At 37.1% G+C, this 22,888-nt stretch overlaps 1 protein-coding gene across 2 annotated transcripts in view; it reads right to left on the minus strand.

Moving 5' to 3' along the window:
* The window catches only part of ATF6 (activating transcription factor 6), a 221,298-nt gene that overhangs the window by 89,856 nt on the left and 108,554 nt on the right, over positions 1-22,888 (minus strand). Inside the window, exon 15 of one of the 2 annotated variants that reach the window (XM_089912087.1) lies at positions 18,138-20,613. The exons of the other annotated variant lie outside the window; for it this stretch is intronic. Within the exon in view, the coding sequence (XP_089768213.1) occupies positions 20,578-20,613 (36 nt within the window). The 3' untranslated portion in view covers positions 18,138-20,577. Of the gene's footprint in view, positions 1-18,137; positions 20,614-22,888 lie in introns of those variants that run through there. 2 annotated transcript variants of the gene reach the window in all.

A 22,888-nucleotide genomic window follows, 5' to 3' on the forward strand; every position in this document is an offset into this window, starting at 1 on the left:
AAGAAATCAAAGAGGAAATCAAAAAATACCTAGACACAAATGATAATGAAAACACGACGATCCAAAACCTATGGGATGCAGCAAAAGCACTTCTAAGAAGGAAGTTCATATATACAAGCCTACCTCAAGAAACAAGAAAAATCTCAAATAAACAATCTAACCTTACACCTAAAGGAACTAGAGAAAGAAAAACGAACAAAGCCCAAAGTTAGCAGAAGGAAAGAAATCATAAAGATCAGAGCAGGAATAAATGAAATAGAAACAAAGAAACGAAAGCTAAGATCAATAAAACTAAAAGCTGGTTCTTTGAGAAGATAAACAAAATTGATAAACCATTAGCCAGACTCATCAAGAAAAAGAGGGAGAGGACTCAAATCAATAAAATTAGAAATGAAAAAGGAAAAGTTACCACAGACACTGCAGAAATACAAAGCATCCTAAGAGACTACTACAAGCAACTCTATGCCAATAAAATGGACAACCTGGAAGAAATGGACAAATTCTTCGAAAGGTATAACCTTCCAAGACTGAACCAGGAAGAAATAGAAAATATGAACAGACCAATCACAAGTAATGAAATTGAAACTGTGATTAAAAGTCTTCCAACAAACAAAAGTCCAGGACTAGATGGCTTCACAGGAGAATTCTATCAAACATTTAGAGAAGAGCTAACACCCATCCTTCTCAAACTCTTCCAAAAAATTCCAGAGGAAGGAACACTTCCAAACACATTCTGTGAGGCCACCATCACCCTGATACCAAAACCAGACAAAGATACTACAAAAAGAAAATTACAGACCAATATCACTGATGAATATAGATGTAAAAATCCTCAACAAAATTCTAGCAAACAGAATCCAACAACACATTAAAAGGATCATATACCAAGATCAAGTGGGATTTATCCCAGGGATGCAAGGATTCTTCAATATATGCAAATCAATCAATGTGATACACCATATTAACAAACTGAAGAATAAAAACCATATGATCATCTCAATACATGCAGAAAAAGCTTTTGACAAAATTCAACACCCATTTATAATAAAAGCTCTCTAGAAAGTGGGCACAGAGGGAACCTACCTCAACATAATAAAGGCCATATACGACAAACCCACAGCAAACATCATTCTCAATGGTGAAAAACTGAAAGCATTTCCACTAAGATCAGGAACAAGACAAGGATGTCCACTCTCACCACTATTATTCAACATAGTTTTGGAAGTCCTAGCCATGGCAATCAGAGAAGAAAAAGAAATAAAAGGAATACAAATTGGAAAGAAGTAAAACTGTCACTGTTTGCAGATGACATGATACTAAACATAGACAATCCTAACGATACCATCAGAAAACTACTAGAGCTAATCAATGAATTTGGTAAAGTAGCAGGGTACAAAATTAATGCACAGAAATCTCTTGCATTCCTATACACTAATGATGAAAAATCTGAAAGAGAAATTAAGGAAATACTCCCATTTACCACTGCAACAAAAAGAATAAAATACCTAGGAATAAACCTACCTAGGGAGACAAAAGACCTGTATGCAGAAAACTATAAGACACTGATAAAGGAAATTAAAGATGATACAAAAAGATGGAGAGATATACCATGTTCTTGGATTGGAAGAATCAACACTGTGAAAATGACTATACTACCCAAAGCAAGCTACAGATTCAGTGCAATCCCTATCAAATTACCAATGGCATTTTTTACAGAAGTGGAACAAAAAATCTTAAAATTTGTATGGAGACACAAAAGACCCCGAATAGCCAAAGCAGTCTTGAGGGAAAAAAACGGAGCTGGAGGAATCAGACTCCCTGACTTCAGACTATACTACAAAGCTACAGTAATCAACACAATATGGTACTGGCACAAAAACAGAAACACAGATCAATGGAACAGGATAGAAAGCCCGGAGATAAACTCACACACCTATGGCCAACTAATCTATGACAAAGGAGGCAAGGATATACAATGGAGAAAAGACAGTCTCTTCAATAAGTGGTGCTGGGAACACTGGACAGCTACATGTAAAAGAATGAAATTAGAACACTCCCTAACACCGTACACAAAAATAAACTCAAAATGGATTAGAGACCTAAATGTAAGACCAGACACTTTAAAACTCTTAGAGGAAAACATAGGAAGAACACTCTTTGACATAAATCACAGCAACATCTTTTTTGATCCACCTCCTAGAGTAATGGAAATAAAAACAAAAACAAACAAATGGGACCTAATGAAACTTAAAAGCTTTTGCACAGCAAAGGAAACTACAAACAAGACAAAAAGACAACCCTCAGAATGGGAGAAAATATTTTCAAACGAATCAACGGACCCAGGATTCATCTCCAAAATATATAAACAGCCATGCAGCTCAATATTAAAAAAACAAACAACCAAATGCAAAAATGGGCAGAAGACCTAAATAGGCATTTCTCCAAAGAAGGCTTACAGATGGCCAAGAAGCACATGAAAAGCTGCTCAACATCACTAACTATTAGAGAAATGCAAATCAAAACTACAATGAGGTATCACCTCACACCAGTCAGAATGGCCATCACCAGAAAATCTATAAACAACAAATGCTGGAGAGGGTGTGGAGAAAAGGGAGCCCTCTTGCACTGTTGGTGGGAATGTAAATTGATACAGCCACTATGGAGAACAGTATGGAGGTTCCTTAAAAAACTAAAAATAGAATTACCATATGACCCAGCAATCCCACTATTTGGCATATACCAGAGAAAACCATAATGCAAAAAGACACATGCACCCCAATGTTCATTGAAGCACTATTTACAGTAGCCAGGTCATGCAAGCAACCTAAATGCCCACTGACAGACAAATGGATAAAGAAGATGTGGTATATATATACAATGGAACATTACTCAGCCATAAAAAGGAACGAAACTGGGTCATTTGTAGAGACGTGGATGAATCCAGAGACTGTCATACAGAGTGAAGTAAGTCAGAAAAACAAATATCATGTATTAACGCATATACATGGAACCTAGAAAAATGGTACAGATGAACCGGTCTGCAGGGCTACAATTGAAACACAGATGTAGAGAACAAACGTATGGACACCAAGGGTGGAAAGCGGCAGAGGGGTGGGGGTGGGGGTGTGATGAATTGGGAGATTGGGACTGACATGTATACACTGATGTGTATAAAATGGATGACTAATAAGAACCTGCTGTATAAAAAAAAATTAAATTAAAAAAAATAAAATTACTCTCTGTCCTCTCATTTTGATTTTCCTTCTTAGCCCTTATCACAAACTGATATTCTATTACATATTTATTTGTATATTTGTTGTGTCCATCTTTAGAACATAAAAGCAAGGGCTTTTTTGTTTTGTTTATTGGATTCTTTGCAGTGAGGATAGCCTGAAACATAATGGCTACTCAATAAATATTTTGTTGGATGAATGACAGCAAAATTGTTTAAATCTCTTGATTAAATAATAATTCTTTGAGGATAACTGCATTTGGAAAAACTTTTTTTTAAATTATAAATGTAAAGCAATTATTCAAATAGACACAACTTAGCATGAATAAAGTTTTTTGAATAATAAAATCAATCCTTAAAAGTTTGAAGAAAAAACCTTTTATATTATGAAGATATCTCATATTTATGTTTTCTCTCAAAGAGCAATAAAAGAGATGTTACGTGTTTAAAAACAATTTGGATTTTGCTATTTATCACTTACATTCACCTTCTTAAAATATAAGTGTTTCAAAATGAAATTGAGATTCACATTTTGATAGATAGAAATTATGCCTCTTTATCTTTCTATTTTCAACTAATGCCAACTACACCAAATTGCAGTAAAATAAAAAAAATACAGATAAAAACAATTGAGTCTGGACTTGTTTTGGTTCTAATAAGTATTTTGCTTAAGGAGATACTGTATTCTCCTGAATCTAAGCTGAACACACAGTTGGTAAAATAATCCTAGGAGGACAATAGTTTTCAAAAAAATCAGCAATCATATATGCACAGAAATTAGGTTGACCACTTCTTTTTGTATGGTATAATAATACATACTTACATATTTTACTTAAAAAAATAAGATAAACTGTATAGCTAAAAAGCTGACCCCAAAGCCTCAGTCTTAAGTGAAGCTGTTTCATCAGAATAGACTTGAACTATTTTATAATCTGAATTCAAATTATTTTATCATTAATTTTTGATCTATTTAATAGCCTATGAACTTCCATTATATATAAAAATGTCAGGTAACAGACTTCATCTAAAAATGAGCAGAATTGGAAGCTTGTACAATAACATTTATTAATAATACTAAAACTATGCTGATGTAACTGTTTTAAAATCTGTGATTTTGTGTATGTTATTAATACTTATAGGAAAACAAGACTAGTTTTATGCTACAAATATATAATGTTTATTACATCTTCTGGATGACCTATCATATATACAATGTATCAGTCAAATGGCTCCTATCTGATATCAATATGGAAAGGTTAAAGACTATAGTCTCTTTTCAGTTATCAGCCGATGTCACTAAATCCATCGCCTAAAGACTATAGTCTCTTTTCAGTTATCAGCCGATGTCACTAAATCCATCAAAATGAATGTGACATAGTCAATTTGAATAAACCCTAAAAACAGCTGAAAACCTGGTGTTTTCTGTTACTTAGTTTTCTGTCTGTAATCTAAGTATCTAGTTTCTATAGACATCACATGAAATGAACACTGAAATAGAGTCAATTCAGGAAATCACTCTAAAATCACTTTTTTAAAGGCTACTGTAAGAGGTTATAGACTACTGAGGGAGATTCTGGCTATCTTTCTGTTTGGAAGAGCTCTTCCTTTCAAATTTATGACTCCCTTTACCCCAAAAAAGGATAAAGGGCAGGTCTAAATTATATAAATAAAGCCCTCATAAACCTAATCAGATAATGGATAGTAATATAAAAGTCACTTGTAGGGCTTCCCTGGTGGCGCAGTGGTTGAGAGTCCGTCTGCCGATGCAGGGGACATGGGCTCGGGCCCCGGTCCAGGAAGATACCACATGCCATGGAGCGGCTGGGCCCAGGAGCCACGGCCGCTGAGCCTGCGCGTCCGGAGCCTGTGCTCCACAACGGGAGAGGCCACAACAGTGAGAGGGCCCGTGTACCGCAAAAAAAAAAAAAAAAAAAGTCACTTGTAAAATCTTGCAGATTTCATACTCTTTCCAAATGTGCTAATTTTCTGTCTGTTGATGGATGATAATGGCGTTAAAATGCATCTTTATGGGGAGTTCGGGCTGGGGTGTGATCATGGATGATTGTGCTATATCTAATGAAAAACAAACTCTTTCCCCTTGTCCTATCCATTTATGGACTCTTCAAACTGTAGCCATAGGCTTCAAAAGGTCAGTTCCCTGATGACAGAGAAACAGACATATATTGAACACCTACTATGTGTTAAGTACTGTTCTAGTACCTGATTTATTATTTTATTATTCTGTTTAAATTTCTTAACCTATGAAGAGATAATTATTAATATTACTGTATTAGAGATAAGACACCGAGGCTCTGAAAAGTATTTCCCTCAAGTCTTTGAGTTTGAAAGCAATAGAACAATGCTGGTTGAAATCCAACTTCATTTGACTCCAGAGCCTATGCTACATGATTGCCTAAAAAAAAAGAAAAAAAAGAGGCTGTCTCAGCACCTCCAAAGTTATTTTCTCCACTAAACTAAAAGGTAATGACTCATAGCTGAGTGGAAAACCCTTTTTCTTATTTCTGAATAAGGCTGCACAATGCTACAGGATAAACTATCTATACCCTCTGTCATTTTTCTATTCTTTAAGCCAATGCCTAAACTATGTGTATGTCATGTGTATGTAGGAATGTGTATACACACACACATTCATACATACATAACATATATATTTTTAAAAGTTTAATTCTAGGGTCTAATGCTGTAGCTCTATTTTACTAAAAAAAGGGGGGAAAACACTAGTAGATTAGACAAAAAGCAGATAGTTCTTTTAAAAACTTTCTAGTTAGTTCCTCTTTCACTTACTTTTCTGTGTATTTCTTAGCACTGTGATCTGTATAGGCACATGTTATGTGTTTATTTCGTCTGGTCTCTAGAACCTTGGTTTGGCAATATCTTCTGCTACCCATTACTCTTTTGCTATAATTATCTACAGTATATGTTATGTTTCCAAAAGAATATATAAATAACAATTCATTGGTTAAGTATAAAGACAGGAAATTTGAGGTTGAAGGAGTTCAATCACAGGATACTGTTTTAAGAAGTTCCAGCAAAATGTACAACATGAAAGTTTCAAGGATAACACAAGAAAACTGACAGCCTACCCTTTTAAGCTTGGCTTTGCTTTAACTCTATTAAAAGCTACTGGACACAAGGAAAGAAGATTTTTTTCTATTTATTTAGTTTTGTATCTATGAGATGATGGATATTCAATAAACTTACTACGATAATATTTCATGATGTGTGTAAGTCAAATCATTATGCTGTACACCTTATATGGTGCTGTATGTCGATTATATCTCAATAAAACTAGAAGAAAAAAAGCTACTGGATGAAAACACAGCATTGAATATTATACAATACTGGATATCCATATGCAAAAAATGAACTTTGATCCATCCCTGCACCATATACAAAAATTAACTTAAAATGGATTATAGACCTACATGTAAAACCTAAAACTACAAAACTTTTAGAAGGCAACATGAGAAAATCTTTGTGACCTTAGGTTAAAAACATGATCCATAAAAGAAAAAGATGATAGGCTGGACTTCATCAAAATTAAGATTTCTACTCTTTTAAAAACACTTATAAGAAATTGAAAAGAAAGCAACAGACTGGGAGAAAATATACCCAAATCATGTAACTGACAAAGGACCTGTATCTAGAATATTTAGGAACTCTCAAATCAATTATAAGAAAACAATTACAACCCAATTAAAAATGGGCAAAAGATCTGAACAGACACTTCACCAAAGAAGATATATGGATGGCAAATAAGCACATGAAACGATGGTTAAAATTATTTGTCATTAGGGAAATGCAAATTAAAACCTGAGATACCACTACACACCTATTAGAATAGCTAAAATCAAAAAGACTGGCCATATCTAGTGTCAGTGAGGATATAGAGGAACTGGAACACTCATATACTGCTGGTGAAAATGGTACAACCACTTTGGAAAATAGTTTGGTGGTTTCTTAGAAAGCTAAACACATACCTACCATATAACCCGGCCGCTCTACTCCTAGGTATTTCCACAAGAGAAATGAGAGCATATGTCTCTACAGAGACTTGTACACCAATATTCATAGTAGCCTTATCTATAAACTCATGCTGGTCAAAGGATACAAGTTTCCAGTTGTAAGATGAATAAATTCTGGGGATCTAAGATACAGCATGGTAACTACAGTTAACAATTATGTGTATTAGTCAAAAATGCAAGGTGAATGGATAAACAAATTGTTATATCCCTACAACGGAATACTAAGCAATAGAGGACTGAACTACTAATAAAGCAACAATGTAGATGATTTTCAAAATAATTATGCTGGAAGAAAGAAATATATAATGTATGATTTCTTCATATAAAATTGTTTTAAATGTAAACTAATTTATAGTATCAGAAAGAAGATCAGTGGTTGTCTATGACGGGGAGAGAATGGGTGGGAAGAAATTACAAAAGGGCAAGGGGAAATTTAAAACTTTCAGGAATGACGGACATGCTGATTATCTTGACTATGGTGATGACTTCACAGAGATATACATTTGTCAAAACTTATAAAATGGGCAATTAAATATGTGCAGTTTCTTAAATGTCAGTTATACCTCATTAAAGCTTTTTTTTTTTTTTAAACAACAGCAATGACTAATGCACCATGGAAAACAGCATGGAGGTTCCTCAAAAAATTAAAGATAGAACTACCATATGATGGAACAATCCTACTTCTGGGTGTATATCTGAAAAAAATGAAATCAATATCTTGAAGAGATATCTGCACCCCAGTGTTCACTGCAGCATTATTCACAATAGCTAAGACATGGAAGCAACCTAAGTGTCTACTGATGAATGAATGGAAGAAGAAAATGTGATACACACACACAAGTGGAATATTATACAATAAAAAGGACATCCTACTATGGAGAACAGTATGGAAGTTCCTTAAAAAACTAAAAATAGAGTTACTATGTGATCCAGCAATCCCACTCCTGGGCATATATCCAGAAAAGACAAAAACTCTAATTTGAAAAAGTATCTGCAACCCATGTTCATAGCAGCACTATTTACAATAGCAAGACATGGAAATGTCCATCGACAGTGAATGGATAAAGAAGATGTGGTATATATATGCAATGGAATATTACTCAGCCATAAAAAGAAATAATGCCATTTGCAGCAACATGGATGGACCCAGAGATTATCATACTAAGTGAATTCAGACAGAGAAAGACAATACTGTATAATCGCACTTATATGTGGAATCTAAAAAAACTGAAACAGAATAGAATGTTACTCATAGAAACAGAGTAGAATGGTGGTTGCCAGGGGCTGAGGGGTGGGGGAAATGGGGAGATGTTGGTCAAAGGGTACAAATTTCCAGTTATAAGGTGAATAAGTTCTAGAGATCTAATATACAGCATGGTAACTGTGGTTAACAATACTGTATTATATACTTGAAAGTTGCTGAGAGAGTAGATCTTAAATGTTCTCACTACAAAAAAAAAAGGCAATTATGTGAGGTGATGGATGTGTTAACTAACCTTATTGTGGTAATCATTTTACGATATATATGTGCATCTAATCATTATGTTATATACCTTAAACTTACGCAATGTTATATATCAATTATATGTCAATAAAGCGGGGGGAGGGTGGAGAACGCTAATCTTCACCTTAAAAAAATGGCATTATGTGATATACAAGATCTCACTATCAACTTTAATTACAAACTATGTTAAAGAATATGTCTTTGCTTCACATAGCAGAAAATTAAATTCAAACCAGTCACAAGGTTTTATTCTTATTTTAAGAGAATTAGAGTCTTCCAAGTGGTATGGTTCCCTGATTGCTAATAAGGGTAACTCCTCAGAAGGCTGTTAAGGCAGAAATCCAAGTTAAATGCTAAATGTTCAAATATTCCTGATTACAGCAGCATAAAATTAGTTAGAAAATGATAAAAAGAACATGCCAAATAAAAACAAAACAGTGTTATTAGGTTGCATCCACAAATTCTTGTAATTTTCTAGCTTCCAACAGCTGGAAGTAAAGAAAGGTGTGAGGGGCAAGAAGAGGGAGAAAGAAGAGAGGGATGGCCCTTTTTCTCACATTTCAAAGGGTTAATGAGGTGCCTGATGATGTTAGCAGAAAGGAAACAAGCTACTGCATCAAGATGTAATAATATAGTTGTGACTATCACACCGTCTAGAATATTCTCGTTACCATGAGCTATGATGTTAATAGTCTTAGGTAAGGTATCTCAGAGCAGTCAGGTCTCAGCTGTTAAGTCTCCAGGAGGAGTTCCCTCTACAGGACTGTACTGTAATTATTTGTCTTTCATTCTTCAGATTATAAACTCCTTGAGTGCAAGGGCTGTGTCTTATTAATCAACTGTAACCCCACACCTAGCACCTTCTTGCAGAGATTTCACTTATCTCATACTGCAAATTGGCACCCCACCATGGCCTGGCAATCCAACTGTTTCTCTGGTAGGCACACAATCCGTTAGTTATGACAACAATTTCACACCTGCTCCTCTCTCCTCAAATCCCCTATCCCTCCTCCAACAGACTCACCTGCAGCTGATCACATTGTACTTCAGTGGGAAAACAGAAGCCATCAGAGATGTCTTATCTTCCTGGAACCAAACGTCCTACCTATAAACTGGCCTAGCCTCTACCACAAGAGAAGAAAGGTCTCACCTTCTAGTGCAAAGGGCAGTCTTTCTACTTTTGATATGAATTCCACCCTTCTGCCCCTCCTCAAGGACTTCATCACTTCTCCTATTTAACACTGCTCTCTTCCTATCCACTGGTTCATTCCTTTAAAATTTTAAATTGTTATCTTGGGATTAAAAAAACAATTATCTTTTCTCTGTTCCCTTTGTCAACTAAAAAGAAAAAAAAATGCCCAACCTAAAAGTTGAGAATTACGTTTTATTTGGCGGACAAAACTGAGGACTTAGGATAGCTCTAAGACACTGCTCCAAAGAGGTAAGGGAGGAGCCAGGATATACAGGCGTTTCTGCTGCAAAGATCAGGTGGTTGGAACTTCAAAAGACTACTGCGAATTAAAGAAAACCAGATATCTCAAGTTAAGAAATTTAGCGCTTTTCTATGTAAGGGAAGATTCAAGAGTCTGGGCTCACTGAAATCACTCCTTTGATATGCACTGCACCCTAGCCATCCAGGGCCAGTATCCTGTGCTTTCCCATCCTGAGTTCCCTCAAGGCTCAAGGTTGGGGGGGGGGGGCCATAGTGACTTGACGGCTGCAACATCTTTTATTTACTGATATGGCGGACAACAAATTTCATTCATACCTTGTATAGGCAGTTCTCAAAATAGTTATGCTGTCCTCATTTCCTTACCACCTAATCCATCCTTAATCTCACTTTCACTTCCATCTCATCACTAAAGGGCTCTTGTGAAGGATACCAATGACTTCCATGTTGACACATCCAGGAGATACTTACCTTGATCTTACCTGACCTTTCAGCAGTATTCAAATCAAGTACTCATTCCCTCTTGAAACCATCCTCTCTTGGCTTTCTTGGCTTTCCTCCAACTTTGCTGGTTGCTCTGTTTCAGTTTCCTTTGCAGGCTATCCTTCTCTAATGGAATCTCTAATTCAATCCTGGGCCCTCTTCTCCCTCTACACTCTCTTCGTAGATGAAATTCGCACAGATATTTCAAAATTAAATGTTTCCAAAAAGAACTCAATATTCATATGAAATATATTATCCTGCCCTACACCAAATCGTTCTCATCTCAGTAAATGGTAGCACTATCTACCGAATTACCCAAGCCAAAAATCTGAACATCTCCAATTCCCACTAAATCTATCTGCAAAATGTATTTAGAACCCATTCATCACTCCATTGCCATCATCATATCACCTGGACTACTGAAAAAGCCTTCTAATTGCTCTCTTTGCTTCTACCATGTCTCCTTCTAACCCTCGGCCCAGACAGCAACTAAAGCCGTCCTACAAACTAAATCATTCATGTCATTCAGTTGCTTAAATCCCTTAATTGGCCCTCAGAATAAAACTGAAACTCCTTACCATAGCTCACAGTCCTTGTGTGATACAGCCCCTTCCAGTCTCTCCAATCTCATTTTCATAACTCAGCCTCACCTCCCAAACCACTGATTAAGTCTTCTGGAGAGGAGTTTCAAGATGGCAGAAGAGTAAGACGCGGAGATCACCTTCCTCCCCACAAATACATCTACGCGTGGAACAACACCTACAGAACACCTACTGAACGCTGGCAGAAGAACTCAGACCTTCCAAAAGGCAAAAAACTCCCCACATACCTGGGTAGGGCAAAAGAAAAAACAGAGTCAAAAGAATAGGGACGGAACCTGCACCAGTGGGAGGGAGCTGTGAAGGAGGAAAGGTTTCCACACACTAGGAGCCCCTTTGCGGGCGGAGACTGCGGGTGGCGGAGCGGGGGAGCTTCGGGGCCGCGGAGGAGAGCGCAGACACAGGGGTGCGGAAGGCAAAGCGGAGAAATTCCCGCACAGAGTATCAGGGCCGACCGGCACTCACCAGCCCGAGAGGCTTGTCTGCTCACACGCCGGAACAGGTGGGGGCTGGGAGTTGAGGTTCGGGCTTTGGAGGTCAGACCCCAGGAAGAGGACTGGGATTGGCTGCGTGAACACAGCCTGCTGGGGGTTAGTGCACCACGGCTAGCCAGGAGGGAGTCCGGAAAAAGGTCTGGGGCTACCAAAGAGGCAAAAGACTTTTTCTTGCCTCTTTGTTTCCTGGTGCGCGAGGAAAGGGGATTAAGAGCACCGCCTAAACGAGCTCCAGAGACAGGAGCGAGCCGAGGCTATCAGCGTGGACCCCAGACATGGGCGTGAAACGCTAAGGCTGCTGCTGCAGCTACCAAGAAGCCTGTGTGCAAGCACAGGTCACTATCCACACCTCCCCTCGCGGGACCCTGTGCAGCCCCCCCACTGCCAGGGTGACGCAGGGACAACTTCCCCGGGAGAACAGACAGCGCGCCTCAGGCTGTTGCAACGTCACGCCGACCTCTGCAGCTGAAGGCTCGCCCCGCATTCCGTACCCCTCCCTCCCCCCAGCCTGAGTGGGCCAGAGCACCCTAATCACCTGCTCCTTTAACCCTGCCTCTCTGGGCGGGAACAGATGCCCTCAGGCGGCCTACATGCAGAGGCGGGGCCAATCCAAAACTGAACCCCAGGAGCTGTGCAAACAAGAGAAAGGGAAATCTCTCCCAGCAGCCTCAGGAACAGCAGATTAAATCTCCACAATCAACCTGATGTACCCTGCAACTGTGGAATACCGGAAGAGACAACGAATCATCCCAAATTGAGGCGGTGGACTTCGGGAGCAACAATTTATATTTTTTTCCCCTTTTTCTCTTTTTCCGTGTGGATGACAGGGTCTCGGTGCTCCGACCGGGTGTAAGGCCTGTGCCACTGAGGTGGGAGAGCTGAGTTCAGGACACAGGTCCACCACAGACCTCCCAGCTCCATGTAATATCAAACAGCGAATATCTCCCAGAGATCTACATCTCAACACCAAGACCCAGCTCCACTCAACGACCAGCAAGCTCCAGTGCTGGACACCCTATGCCAAACAACTAGCAAGACAGGAACACAACCCCACCCATTAGCAGAGAGGCTGCCTAAAATCATAATAAGGTCACAGACACCCCAAAACACACCACCAGACACAGACTTGCCCACCAGAAAGACAAGATCCAGCCTCATCCACCAGAACACAGGCACTAGTCCCTTCCACCAAGAAGCCTAAACAACCCAATGAACCAACCTTAGCCACTGGGGGCAGACGCCAAAAACAACGGGAACTACGAACCTGCAGGCTGCGAAAAGGAGACCCCAAACACAGTAAGTTAAGCAAAATGGGAAGACAGAGAAACACACAGCAGATGAAGGAGCAAGCTAAAAACCCACCAGACCAAACAAATGAAGAGGAAATAGGCAGTCTACCAAAGAAAAAAAAAAAAAAACCGAATAATGATAGTAAAGATGATCCAAAATCTTGCTAATAGAATGGAGAAAATATAAGAAACGTTTAACAAGGACCTAGAAGAACTAAAGAGCAAACAAACAGTGACGAACAACACAATAAATGAAATTAAAAACTCTCTAGAAGGAATCGATAGCAGAATAAATGAGGCAGAAGAATGGATGAGTGACCTGGAAGAAAAAATAGTGGAAATAACTACTGCAGAGCAGAATAAAGAAAAAAGAATGAAAAGAATTGAGGACAGTCTAGAGACCTCTGCGACAACATTAAATGTACCAACATTCTAATTATAGGGGTCCCATTAGAAGAATAGAAAAAGGGACTGACAAAATATTTGAAGAGATTATAGTTGAAAACTCCCCTAATATGGGAAAGGAAATAGTTAATCAAGTCCAAGAAGCACACAGAGTCCCATACAGGATAAATCCAAGGAGAAACACACCAAGACACACATTAATCAAATTATCAAAAATTAAATACAAAGGAAAAATATTAAAAGCAGCAATGGAAAAACAACAAATAACATACAAGGGAATCCCCATAAGGTTAACAGCTGATCTTTCAGCAGAAACTCTGCAAGCCAGAAGGGAGTGGCAGGACATATTTAAAGTGATGAAAGGAAAAAACTTACAACCAACATTACTCTACCAGCAAGAATCTCACTCAGATTTGATGGAGAAATTAAAACCTTTACAGACAAGCAAAAGCTAAGAGAATTCAGCACCACCAAACCAGCTTTACAACAAATGCTAAAGGAACTTCTCTAGGCAGGAAACACAAGAGAAGGAAAAGACCTATAATAACAAACCCAAAACAATTAAGAAAATGGTAATACGAACATACATATTGATAATTACCTTAATGTAAATGGATTAAATGTTCCAACCAAAAGACATTACTGGCTGAATGGATGCAAAAACAAGACCCGTATATATGCTGTCTACAAGAGACCCACTTCAGACCTAGGGACACATACAGACTGAGAGTGAGGGGATGGAAAAAGATATTTCATGCAAAAGGAAATCAAAAGGAAGTTGGAGTAGCAATTCTCATATCAGACAAAATAGACTTTAAAACAAAGACTATTACAAGAGACAAAGAAGGACACTACATAATGATCAAGGGATTGATCCAAGAAGATATAACAATTGTAAATATTTATGCACCCAACATAGGAGAGCACCTCAATACATAAGGCAAATACTAACAGCTATAAAAGGGGAAATCGACAGTAACACAATCATAGTAGGGGACATTAACACCCCACTCTCACCAATGGACAGATCATCCAAAATGAAACTAAATAAGGAAAAACAAGCTTTAAATGATACATTAAACAAGATGGACTTAATTGATGTTTATAGGACATTCCATCCAAAAACAACAGAATAAACGTTCTTCTCAAGTTCTCATGGAACATTCTCCAGGATAGATCATATTCTGGGTCACAAATCAAGCCTTGGTAAATTTAAGAAAATTGAAACCGCATCAACTCTCTTTTCCGACCACAATGCTATGAGACTAGATATCAATTACAAGAAAAAATCTGTAAAAAATACAAACACATGGAGGCTAAGCAATACACTACTTAATAACCAAGAGATCACTGAAGGAATCAAAGGGGAAATCAAAAAATACCTAGAAACACATCACAGTGAAAACACAATGACCCAAAACCTATGGGATACAGCAAAAGCAATTCTAAGATGGAAGTTTATAGCAATACAATCCTACCTGAAGAAACAAGAAACATCTCAAATAAAAAACCTACCCTTACATATAAAGCAATTAGAGAAAGAAGAACAAAAAACCCTCAAAGTCAGCAGAAGGAAAGAAATCATAAAGATCAGATCAGAAATAAATGAAAAAGAAATGAAGCAAACAACACCAAAGATCAATAAAACTAAAAGCTGGTTCTTTGAGAAGATAAACAAAATTGATAAACCGTTAGCCAGACTCATCAAGAAAAAAAGGGAGAAGACTCAAATCTATAGAATTAGAAATGAAAAAGGAAAAGTAACAACTGACACTGCAGAAATACAAAGGATCATGAGAGATTACTACAAGCAACTCTATGCCAATAAAATGGACAACCTGGAAGAAATGGACAAAGTTTTAGAAAACCACACCTTCTGAGACTGAACCAGGAAGAAATAGAAAATATAAACAGACCAATCACAAGCACTTAAGTTGAAACTGGGATTAAAAATCTTCCAACAAACAAAAGTCCAGGACCAGATGGCTTCACAGGAGAATTCTACCAAACATTTAGAGAAGAGCTAACACCCATCCTTCTCAAACTCTTCCAAAATATAGCAGAGGGAGGAACACTCCCAAACTCATTCCACGAGGTCACCATCACCCTGATACCAAAACCAGACAAAGATGTCACAAAAAAAGAAAACTACAGGCCAATATCACGGATGAACATAGATGCAAAAATCCTCATCAAAATACTAGCAAAGAGAATCCAACAGCACATTAAAAGGATCATACACCATGAACAATTGGGGTTTATCCCAGGAATGCAAGGATTCTTTAATATATGCAAATCAATCAATGTGATACACCATATTAACTAACTGAAGGAGAAAAACCATATGATCATCTCAATAGATGCAAAAAAAAAAGCTTTCAACAAAATTCAATACCCATTTATGATAAAACCCCCCAGAAAGTAGGCATAGAGGGAACTTACCTCAACATAATAAAGGCCATATATGACAAACCCACAGCCAACATCATCCTCAATGGTGAAAAACTGAAACCATTTCCACTAAGATCGGGAATAAGATAAGGTTGCCCACTCTCACCACTATTATTCAACATAGTTTTGGAAGTTTTAGCCATAGCAAACAGAGAAGAAAAAGAAATAAAAGTAAACCAAATTGGAAAAGAATAAGTAAAGCTGTCACTGTTTGCAGATGACATGATACTATACATAGAGAATCCTAAAGATGTTACCAGAAAACTACTAGAGCTAATCAATGAATTTGGTAAAGCAGCAGGATACAAAATTAATGCACAGAAATCTCTTGTATTCCTATACACTAATGATGAAAAATCTGAAAGTAAAATTAAGGAAACACTTCCATTTACCACTGCAACAGAAAGAATAAAATACCTAGGAATAAACCTACCTTAGGAGACAAAACACCTGTATGCAGAAAACTATAAGACACTGATGAAAGAAATTAAAGATGATACAAACAGTTGGAGAGATAGACCATGTTCTTGGATTGGAAGAATCAACATTGTGAAAATGACTGTACTACCCAACGCAATCTACAGATTCAATTCAATCCCTATCAAACTACCAATGGCATTTTTCACAGAACTAGAACAAAATATTTCACAATTTGTATGGAGACACAAAAGACCCTGAATAGCCAAAGCAATCTTGAGAAAGATAAACAGAAGTGGAGGAATCAGGCTCCCAGACTTCAGACTATACTACAAATCTACACTAATCAAAAGAGTATGGTACTGGCACAAAAACAGAAAGATAGATCAATGGAACAGGATAGAAAGCCCAGAGATAAACCCACGCACATATGATCACCTTATTTTTTATAAAGGAGGCAAGAATATACAATGGAGAAAAGACAGTCTCTTCAATAACTGGTGCTGGGAAAACTTGACAGCTACATGTAAAAGAATGAAATTAGAACACTTCCTAACACCATACACAAAAATAAACTCAAAATGGATTAAACACCTAAATGTAAGGCCAGACACTATCAAACTCTTAGAGGAAAACATAGGCAGAACACTCTATGACATAAATCACAGCAAGATCCTTTTTGACCCACCTCCCAAAGAAATGGAAATAAAAACAAAAATAAACAAATGGGACCTAATGAAACTTCAAAGCTTTTGCACAGCAAAGGAAACCATAAACAAGACCAAAAGACAACCCTCAGAATAGGAGAAAATATTTGCAAATGAAGCAACTGACAAAGGATTAATCACCACAATTTACAAGCAGCTCATGCAGCTCAATAACAAAAAAACAAACAACCCAATCGAAAAATGGGCAGAAGACCTAAATAGACATTTCTCCAAAGAAGATATACAGATTGCCAACAAACACATGAAAGAATGCTCAACATCATTAATCATTAGAGAAATGCAAATCAAAACTACAATGAGATATTATCTCACACCAGTCATAATGGCCATCATCAAAAAATCTAGAAACAATAAATGCTGGAGAGGGTGTGGAGAAAAGGGAACCCTGTTGCACTGTTGGTGGGAATGTAAATTGATACAGCCACTATGGAGAACAGTATGGAGGTTCCTTAAAAAACTAAAAATAGAACTACCAAAAGACCCAGCAATCCCACTACTGGGCATATACCCTGAGAAAACCATAATTCAAATAGAGTCATGTAGCACAATGTTCATTGAAGCTCTACTTACAAAAGCCAGGTCATGGAAGCAACCTAAGTGTCCATCGACAGATGAATGGATAAAGAAGATGTGGCACATATATACAATGGAATATTACTCAGCCATAAAAGGAAATGAAATTGAGTTATTTGTAGTGAGGTGGATGGACCTAGAGTCTGTCAATCAGAGTGAAGTAGGTCAGAAAGAGGAAAACAAATACCATATGCTAACACATGTATATGGAATCTAAAAAAAAAAAAAACAGGTCATGAAGAACCTAGGGGCAGGATGGGAATAAAGACGCAGACCTACTAGAGAATGGGCTTGAGTACACAGGGAGGGGGAAGGGTAAGCTGGGACAAAGTGAGAGAGTGGCATGGACATATATACACTACCAAATGTAAAATAGATAGCTAGTGGGAAGCAGCTGCATAGCACAGGGAGATCACCTCAGTGGTTTGTGACCACCTAGGGGGTGGAATAGGGAGGGTGGGAGGGAGGGAGACGCAAGAGGGAAGAGATATGGGGATATATGTATACGTATAACTGATTCACTTTGTTATAAAGCAGAAACTAACACACCATTGTAAAGCAATTATACTCCAATAAAGATGTTAAAAAAATAAGTAAATAAATAAATAACTTAAAAAAAAAAGTCTTCTGCCACATTGGTTTTCTTACAATACGTCAAATAATGCTTTATTCTATGAGGCCACCATTACCCTGATACCAAAACAAGACAAAGACAGTATAAAAAAAGAAAATTATAGGCCAATATCTCTTTGATGAATATAGATGCAAAAATCCTCAACAAAATATTAACAAAACAAATCCAAAAATACATTTAAAAGATCAGACACCAAGATCAAGTGGGATTCATTACAGGGTCACAAGGATGGTTCAACATTCACAAATCAATCAATGTGTTACACCACATTAACAAAAGGAAGAAAATTCACATGATCATCTCAACAGATGCATTTTTTTGAGAAAATTCAGCATCCATTAATGATAAAAACTCTCCAAAAAGTAGGTATAGAAGGAATACATCTCAACATAATAAAGGGCATTTATGACAAACCAACAGCCAATATCACACTCGATTGTAAAAAGCTGAAAGCCAGGAATTCCCTGGTGGTTCAGTGGTTAGGACTCTGTTCTTCCACTGCAGGAGGGCAGGAACAAGACAAGGATGTCCACTCTCACCACTTCTACTTAACATAGGGTTGGAAGTCCTTGTCACAGAAATCATACAAGAAAAAGAAATAAAAGGTATCCAAATAGGAAGAGAAGAGGTAAAACTATCACTATTTGCAGGCAACAAGATACTTTATTAAGAGAACCCTAAAGAATCCACCCCAAAACTTATTAGAATAAATGAGTTCAGCAAGGTTGCAGGACACACAATTAATATACAGAAATCTGTTGTGTTTCTTTACACTAATGATAAAGTAGCAGAAAGAGAAAGTAAAAATAAAATCCCATCAAAAGAATAAAATACCTAAGAATAAATTTAAGCAAAGAGGTGAAAGCCCTATACTCTGAAAACTATAAAACACTGATGAGGACTTCTCTGGTGGTCCAGTGGCTAAGACTCCACACTCCCAGTGCAGCAGGGCCGGGTTTGGTCCCTGGTTAGAGAACTAGATCCCACATGCCTCAACTAAAAGATTCCACATGCCACAGCTGAAGATCCTGCATGTGGCAATGAAGATCCCGCATGTCGCAACTAAGACCTGGCACAGCCAAATAAATAAATATTAAAAAACCAAACAAACACTGATGAAGGAATTTGAAGATAATACAAAGAAGTAGAAAGATAGTTCATGTTCTTGCATTAATTTATATTGTTAAAATGGCCATACTACCCAAAGCAATCTACAGATTTAATGCAATTCCTATCAAAATATCCAGGACATTCTTCACAGAACTAGAATAAATAATCCCAAAATTTATATGGAATCACAGAAGACCCCAAGTTGCCAGAGCAATCTTGAGAAAAAAGGAACAAAGCTGGAGGTATAACCGCCCCAAACTTCAGGCTATATTACAAAGCTACAGTAATCAAAACAGCATGATACTGTCACAAAAACAGACTCATAGATCAATGGAACACAATAGAGAGCCCAGAAATAAACCCACACACCTATGGTCAATGAATCTATGGCAAAGGAGGCAAGAATATACTGTGGAGAAAAGAGAATCTCTTCAACAAGTGGTGCTGGGAAAACTGGTCAGCCACATGTGAAGCAATGAGATTAGGACATTCCTTCATATCACACACAAAAATAAACTCAAAATGGTTTAAAGACCTAAATGTAAGACTAGAAACTATAAAACTCCTAGAAGAAAACATAGATGAAACACTCTTTGACATAAATCGTAGCAATATTTTCTTGGATCAGTCTCCTAAGGCAAAAGAAATAAAAGCAAAAATAAACAAATGGGACCTAATTAAATTTAAAAGCTTTTGCACATCAAAGGAAACCACTGACAAAATGAAAAGACAGCCTACAGAATGGGAGAAAATACTTGCCAACAATGAGACTGACAAGGGGTTAATATCCAAAATATACAAACAACTCATACAACTCAATATCAGAAAAAAAAACAAACCCACAAACAAACAAAACAATCCAATCAAAAAATGGGCAGAAGACCTGAATAGACATTTTTCCAAAATAGACATACAGATGGCCAAGAGGCACATGAAAAGATGCTCAACATCATTAATTATTAGAGAAATGCAAATCAAAACAGCAATGAGATATAACCTCACACCTGTCAGAAAGGCTATCTTAAAAAAAAAGTCTACAAATAACAAATTGTTGTAGAGGATGTGAAGACAAGGGAACCCTGTACACTGTTGGGAATGTAAATCGGTGCAGCCACTATAGAAAACAGTATGGGGGTTCCTGAAAAAACTAAAAATAGAACTACTATATGATCCAGCAATTCCACTCCTGGGTATATATCTGGAAAAAACAAAAACACTAATTCAAAAAGATATATGCACCCCCAATGTTCACAGCAGCACTATTTACAATAGCCAAGACATGGAAGCAACCCAAGTACCCATCAACAGATGACTGAATAAATAAGATATGAGATAAATACACACACACACACACAAACATACAAACAGTGGAATATTACTCAGCCATAAAAAAATGAAATACTACCATCTGTAGCAAAGTGGATGGACTTAGAGAATATTATGCTTAGTGAAATAAGTCAGACAGAGAAAGACAAATACTGTATGATATCACAAATATGTGGAATCTAAAAAATAATACTAGTGAATGTATACACAAAACAGAAACAGATTCACAGATAAAGAAGACAAACTTGTGGCTACCAAAGGGGAAAAGGAAGAGGGGAGGGACAAATTAGGGGTATGGGATTAACAGAGATAAACTACTATGTATAAAATAGATAAGCAACAAGGATATACTATATAGCAGAGGGAATTATAGCCATTGTTTCATAATAACCTATACTGGAGTACAATCTGCAAAAATACTGAATCACTATGCTATACATCTGAAACCAACATAATATTGTGAATCAACTATACTTGAATAGAAAACCAAAAGATTTGCTTCCTTAACCCTCAGCCATACTGTCTACAACTCAGATGCTGAAAAAGATAAAACTAATGTACTAGAGAATTCTGTGACTCATGGATAGGCAGAATCTACCAAGAAACTGGTTGAAACTGTTAATAAATGATCATATGCTGAAAGCTATCTTTCTCTTGCATTACAGGTGTCAGTAATCTATCTTATTGTCTCTTATGCAACAAAACATTTCAAATACTATTAGGGTGTCAGTTAAGTTCCAGCGTTATTCTGAGACCAATCATGTAGAATTTAAAGACCACTGAAATATCTTACATGGTAAATGCTGAAGAAGTACATTTACCTGAGAGATTAATAAAGTCTTGGATAGTTGGCCTTGCTCAGTGCCTGCTGGATGAAAAGTCAGTAAAAGAAATCATGGCACTGCCACTTTCTAATCATATAATAACCCATTAAATTAAAGATTAGCTGCAAATATGAAGACTGAATTAATATTTCCACTACAGAATTGTGCTTTTGTTTTATAAATGAAAGTACCTACAGACTGCATGTTTTGTTTATATTCATTCAGTATGAGCACCAAGTAATCAGGAACAAAGATCTTATATGGGAATGTTTGGCAACAAATACAAGCAGTACTAAAATATTCAGTGTTGAATAATGTTTTTGAATCTCATCACTTATCCTAGAACAACTGTGTTGATATTTACACTGATGGTACAAAATCAATTCTGATACCTTAGCCTGAATCAAGACAGTAGTATCAAACTGTATTAGAGTTCACTGTATTATTCATCACCTCATGTTCAGATACACACACACACGCACACACACACACACACACACACACACAAAGTCAGTTTAAGGAAAAAAATTATTAATTTTATTAAATCTTGACCCTTCAGTAGACTTCTTTTTAATATTCTGTGACAAAATAGGAAATACACTTCTGCTGGATCCCAAAGTTTTTTGTTTTGTTTTGTTTTTTGGCCGTGCTGTGCAGCTTGCAGGATCTCAGTTCCCCAACCAGGGAAAGAACCTGGGCTGGCAGTGAAAGCCTGGAATCCTAACCACTAGGCCACCGGGGAACTCCCTAGCTACTTTTTAATGTAACACCAGTTTTACTTTAAAGAATGTCAGATAGACAAATTATAGTTATTTTGACTTGGGTATTTGATAGACAAATGAATTAAAGGAAGCTGCCACTTGAAGGAAAACAACTGACAATCTTTTCAACAGTGATAAAATTTGAGTCTTCAAACAAAAACAAGAATTCTGAAAAACCTGCATCTGCTACCATGAACTTAACAGCTTCCTAATATTAAAGACTTTTCAGATAAGACTTGTGGTGGTATTAAACAATGTGATTTTTAAAATATTGTATATAAGCCACGTCAACATTTGGAAGATCTCCATGTCTCAGTGAGCCAATTTTTTCCATCTGACCAAAGTGTGATGTTACAAAATCATGCATGGGGAAGAGATCCACTCAAAGTGCAAGATAAACCGATAGATTTTTTTTAACATCTTTATTGGAGTATAATTGCTTTACAATGGTGTGTTAGTTTCTGCTTTATAACAAAGTGAATCAGCTATACATATGACCAATAGATTTTAATGCATCAGAGTGCTAAAAGTTCTCAGATTTGGCTTCTACACTGCAACTACC

Source organism: Delphinapterus leucas, chromosome 1 (assembly GCF_059928025.1).
Source record: "Delphinapterus leucas isolate spDelLeu-1000000601 "Yukka" chromosome 1, BTC_Dleu_Yukka2, whole genome shotgun sequence".
NCBI classification, from domain to species: domain Eukaryota; kingdom Metazoa; phylum Chordata; class Mammalia; order Artiodactyla; family Monodontidae; genus Delphinapterus; species Delphinapterus leucas.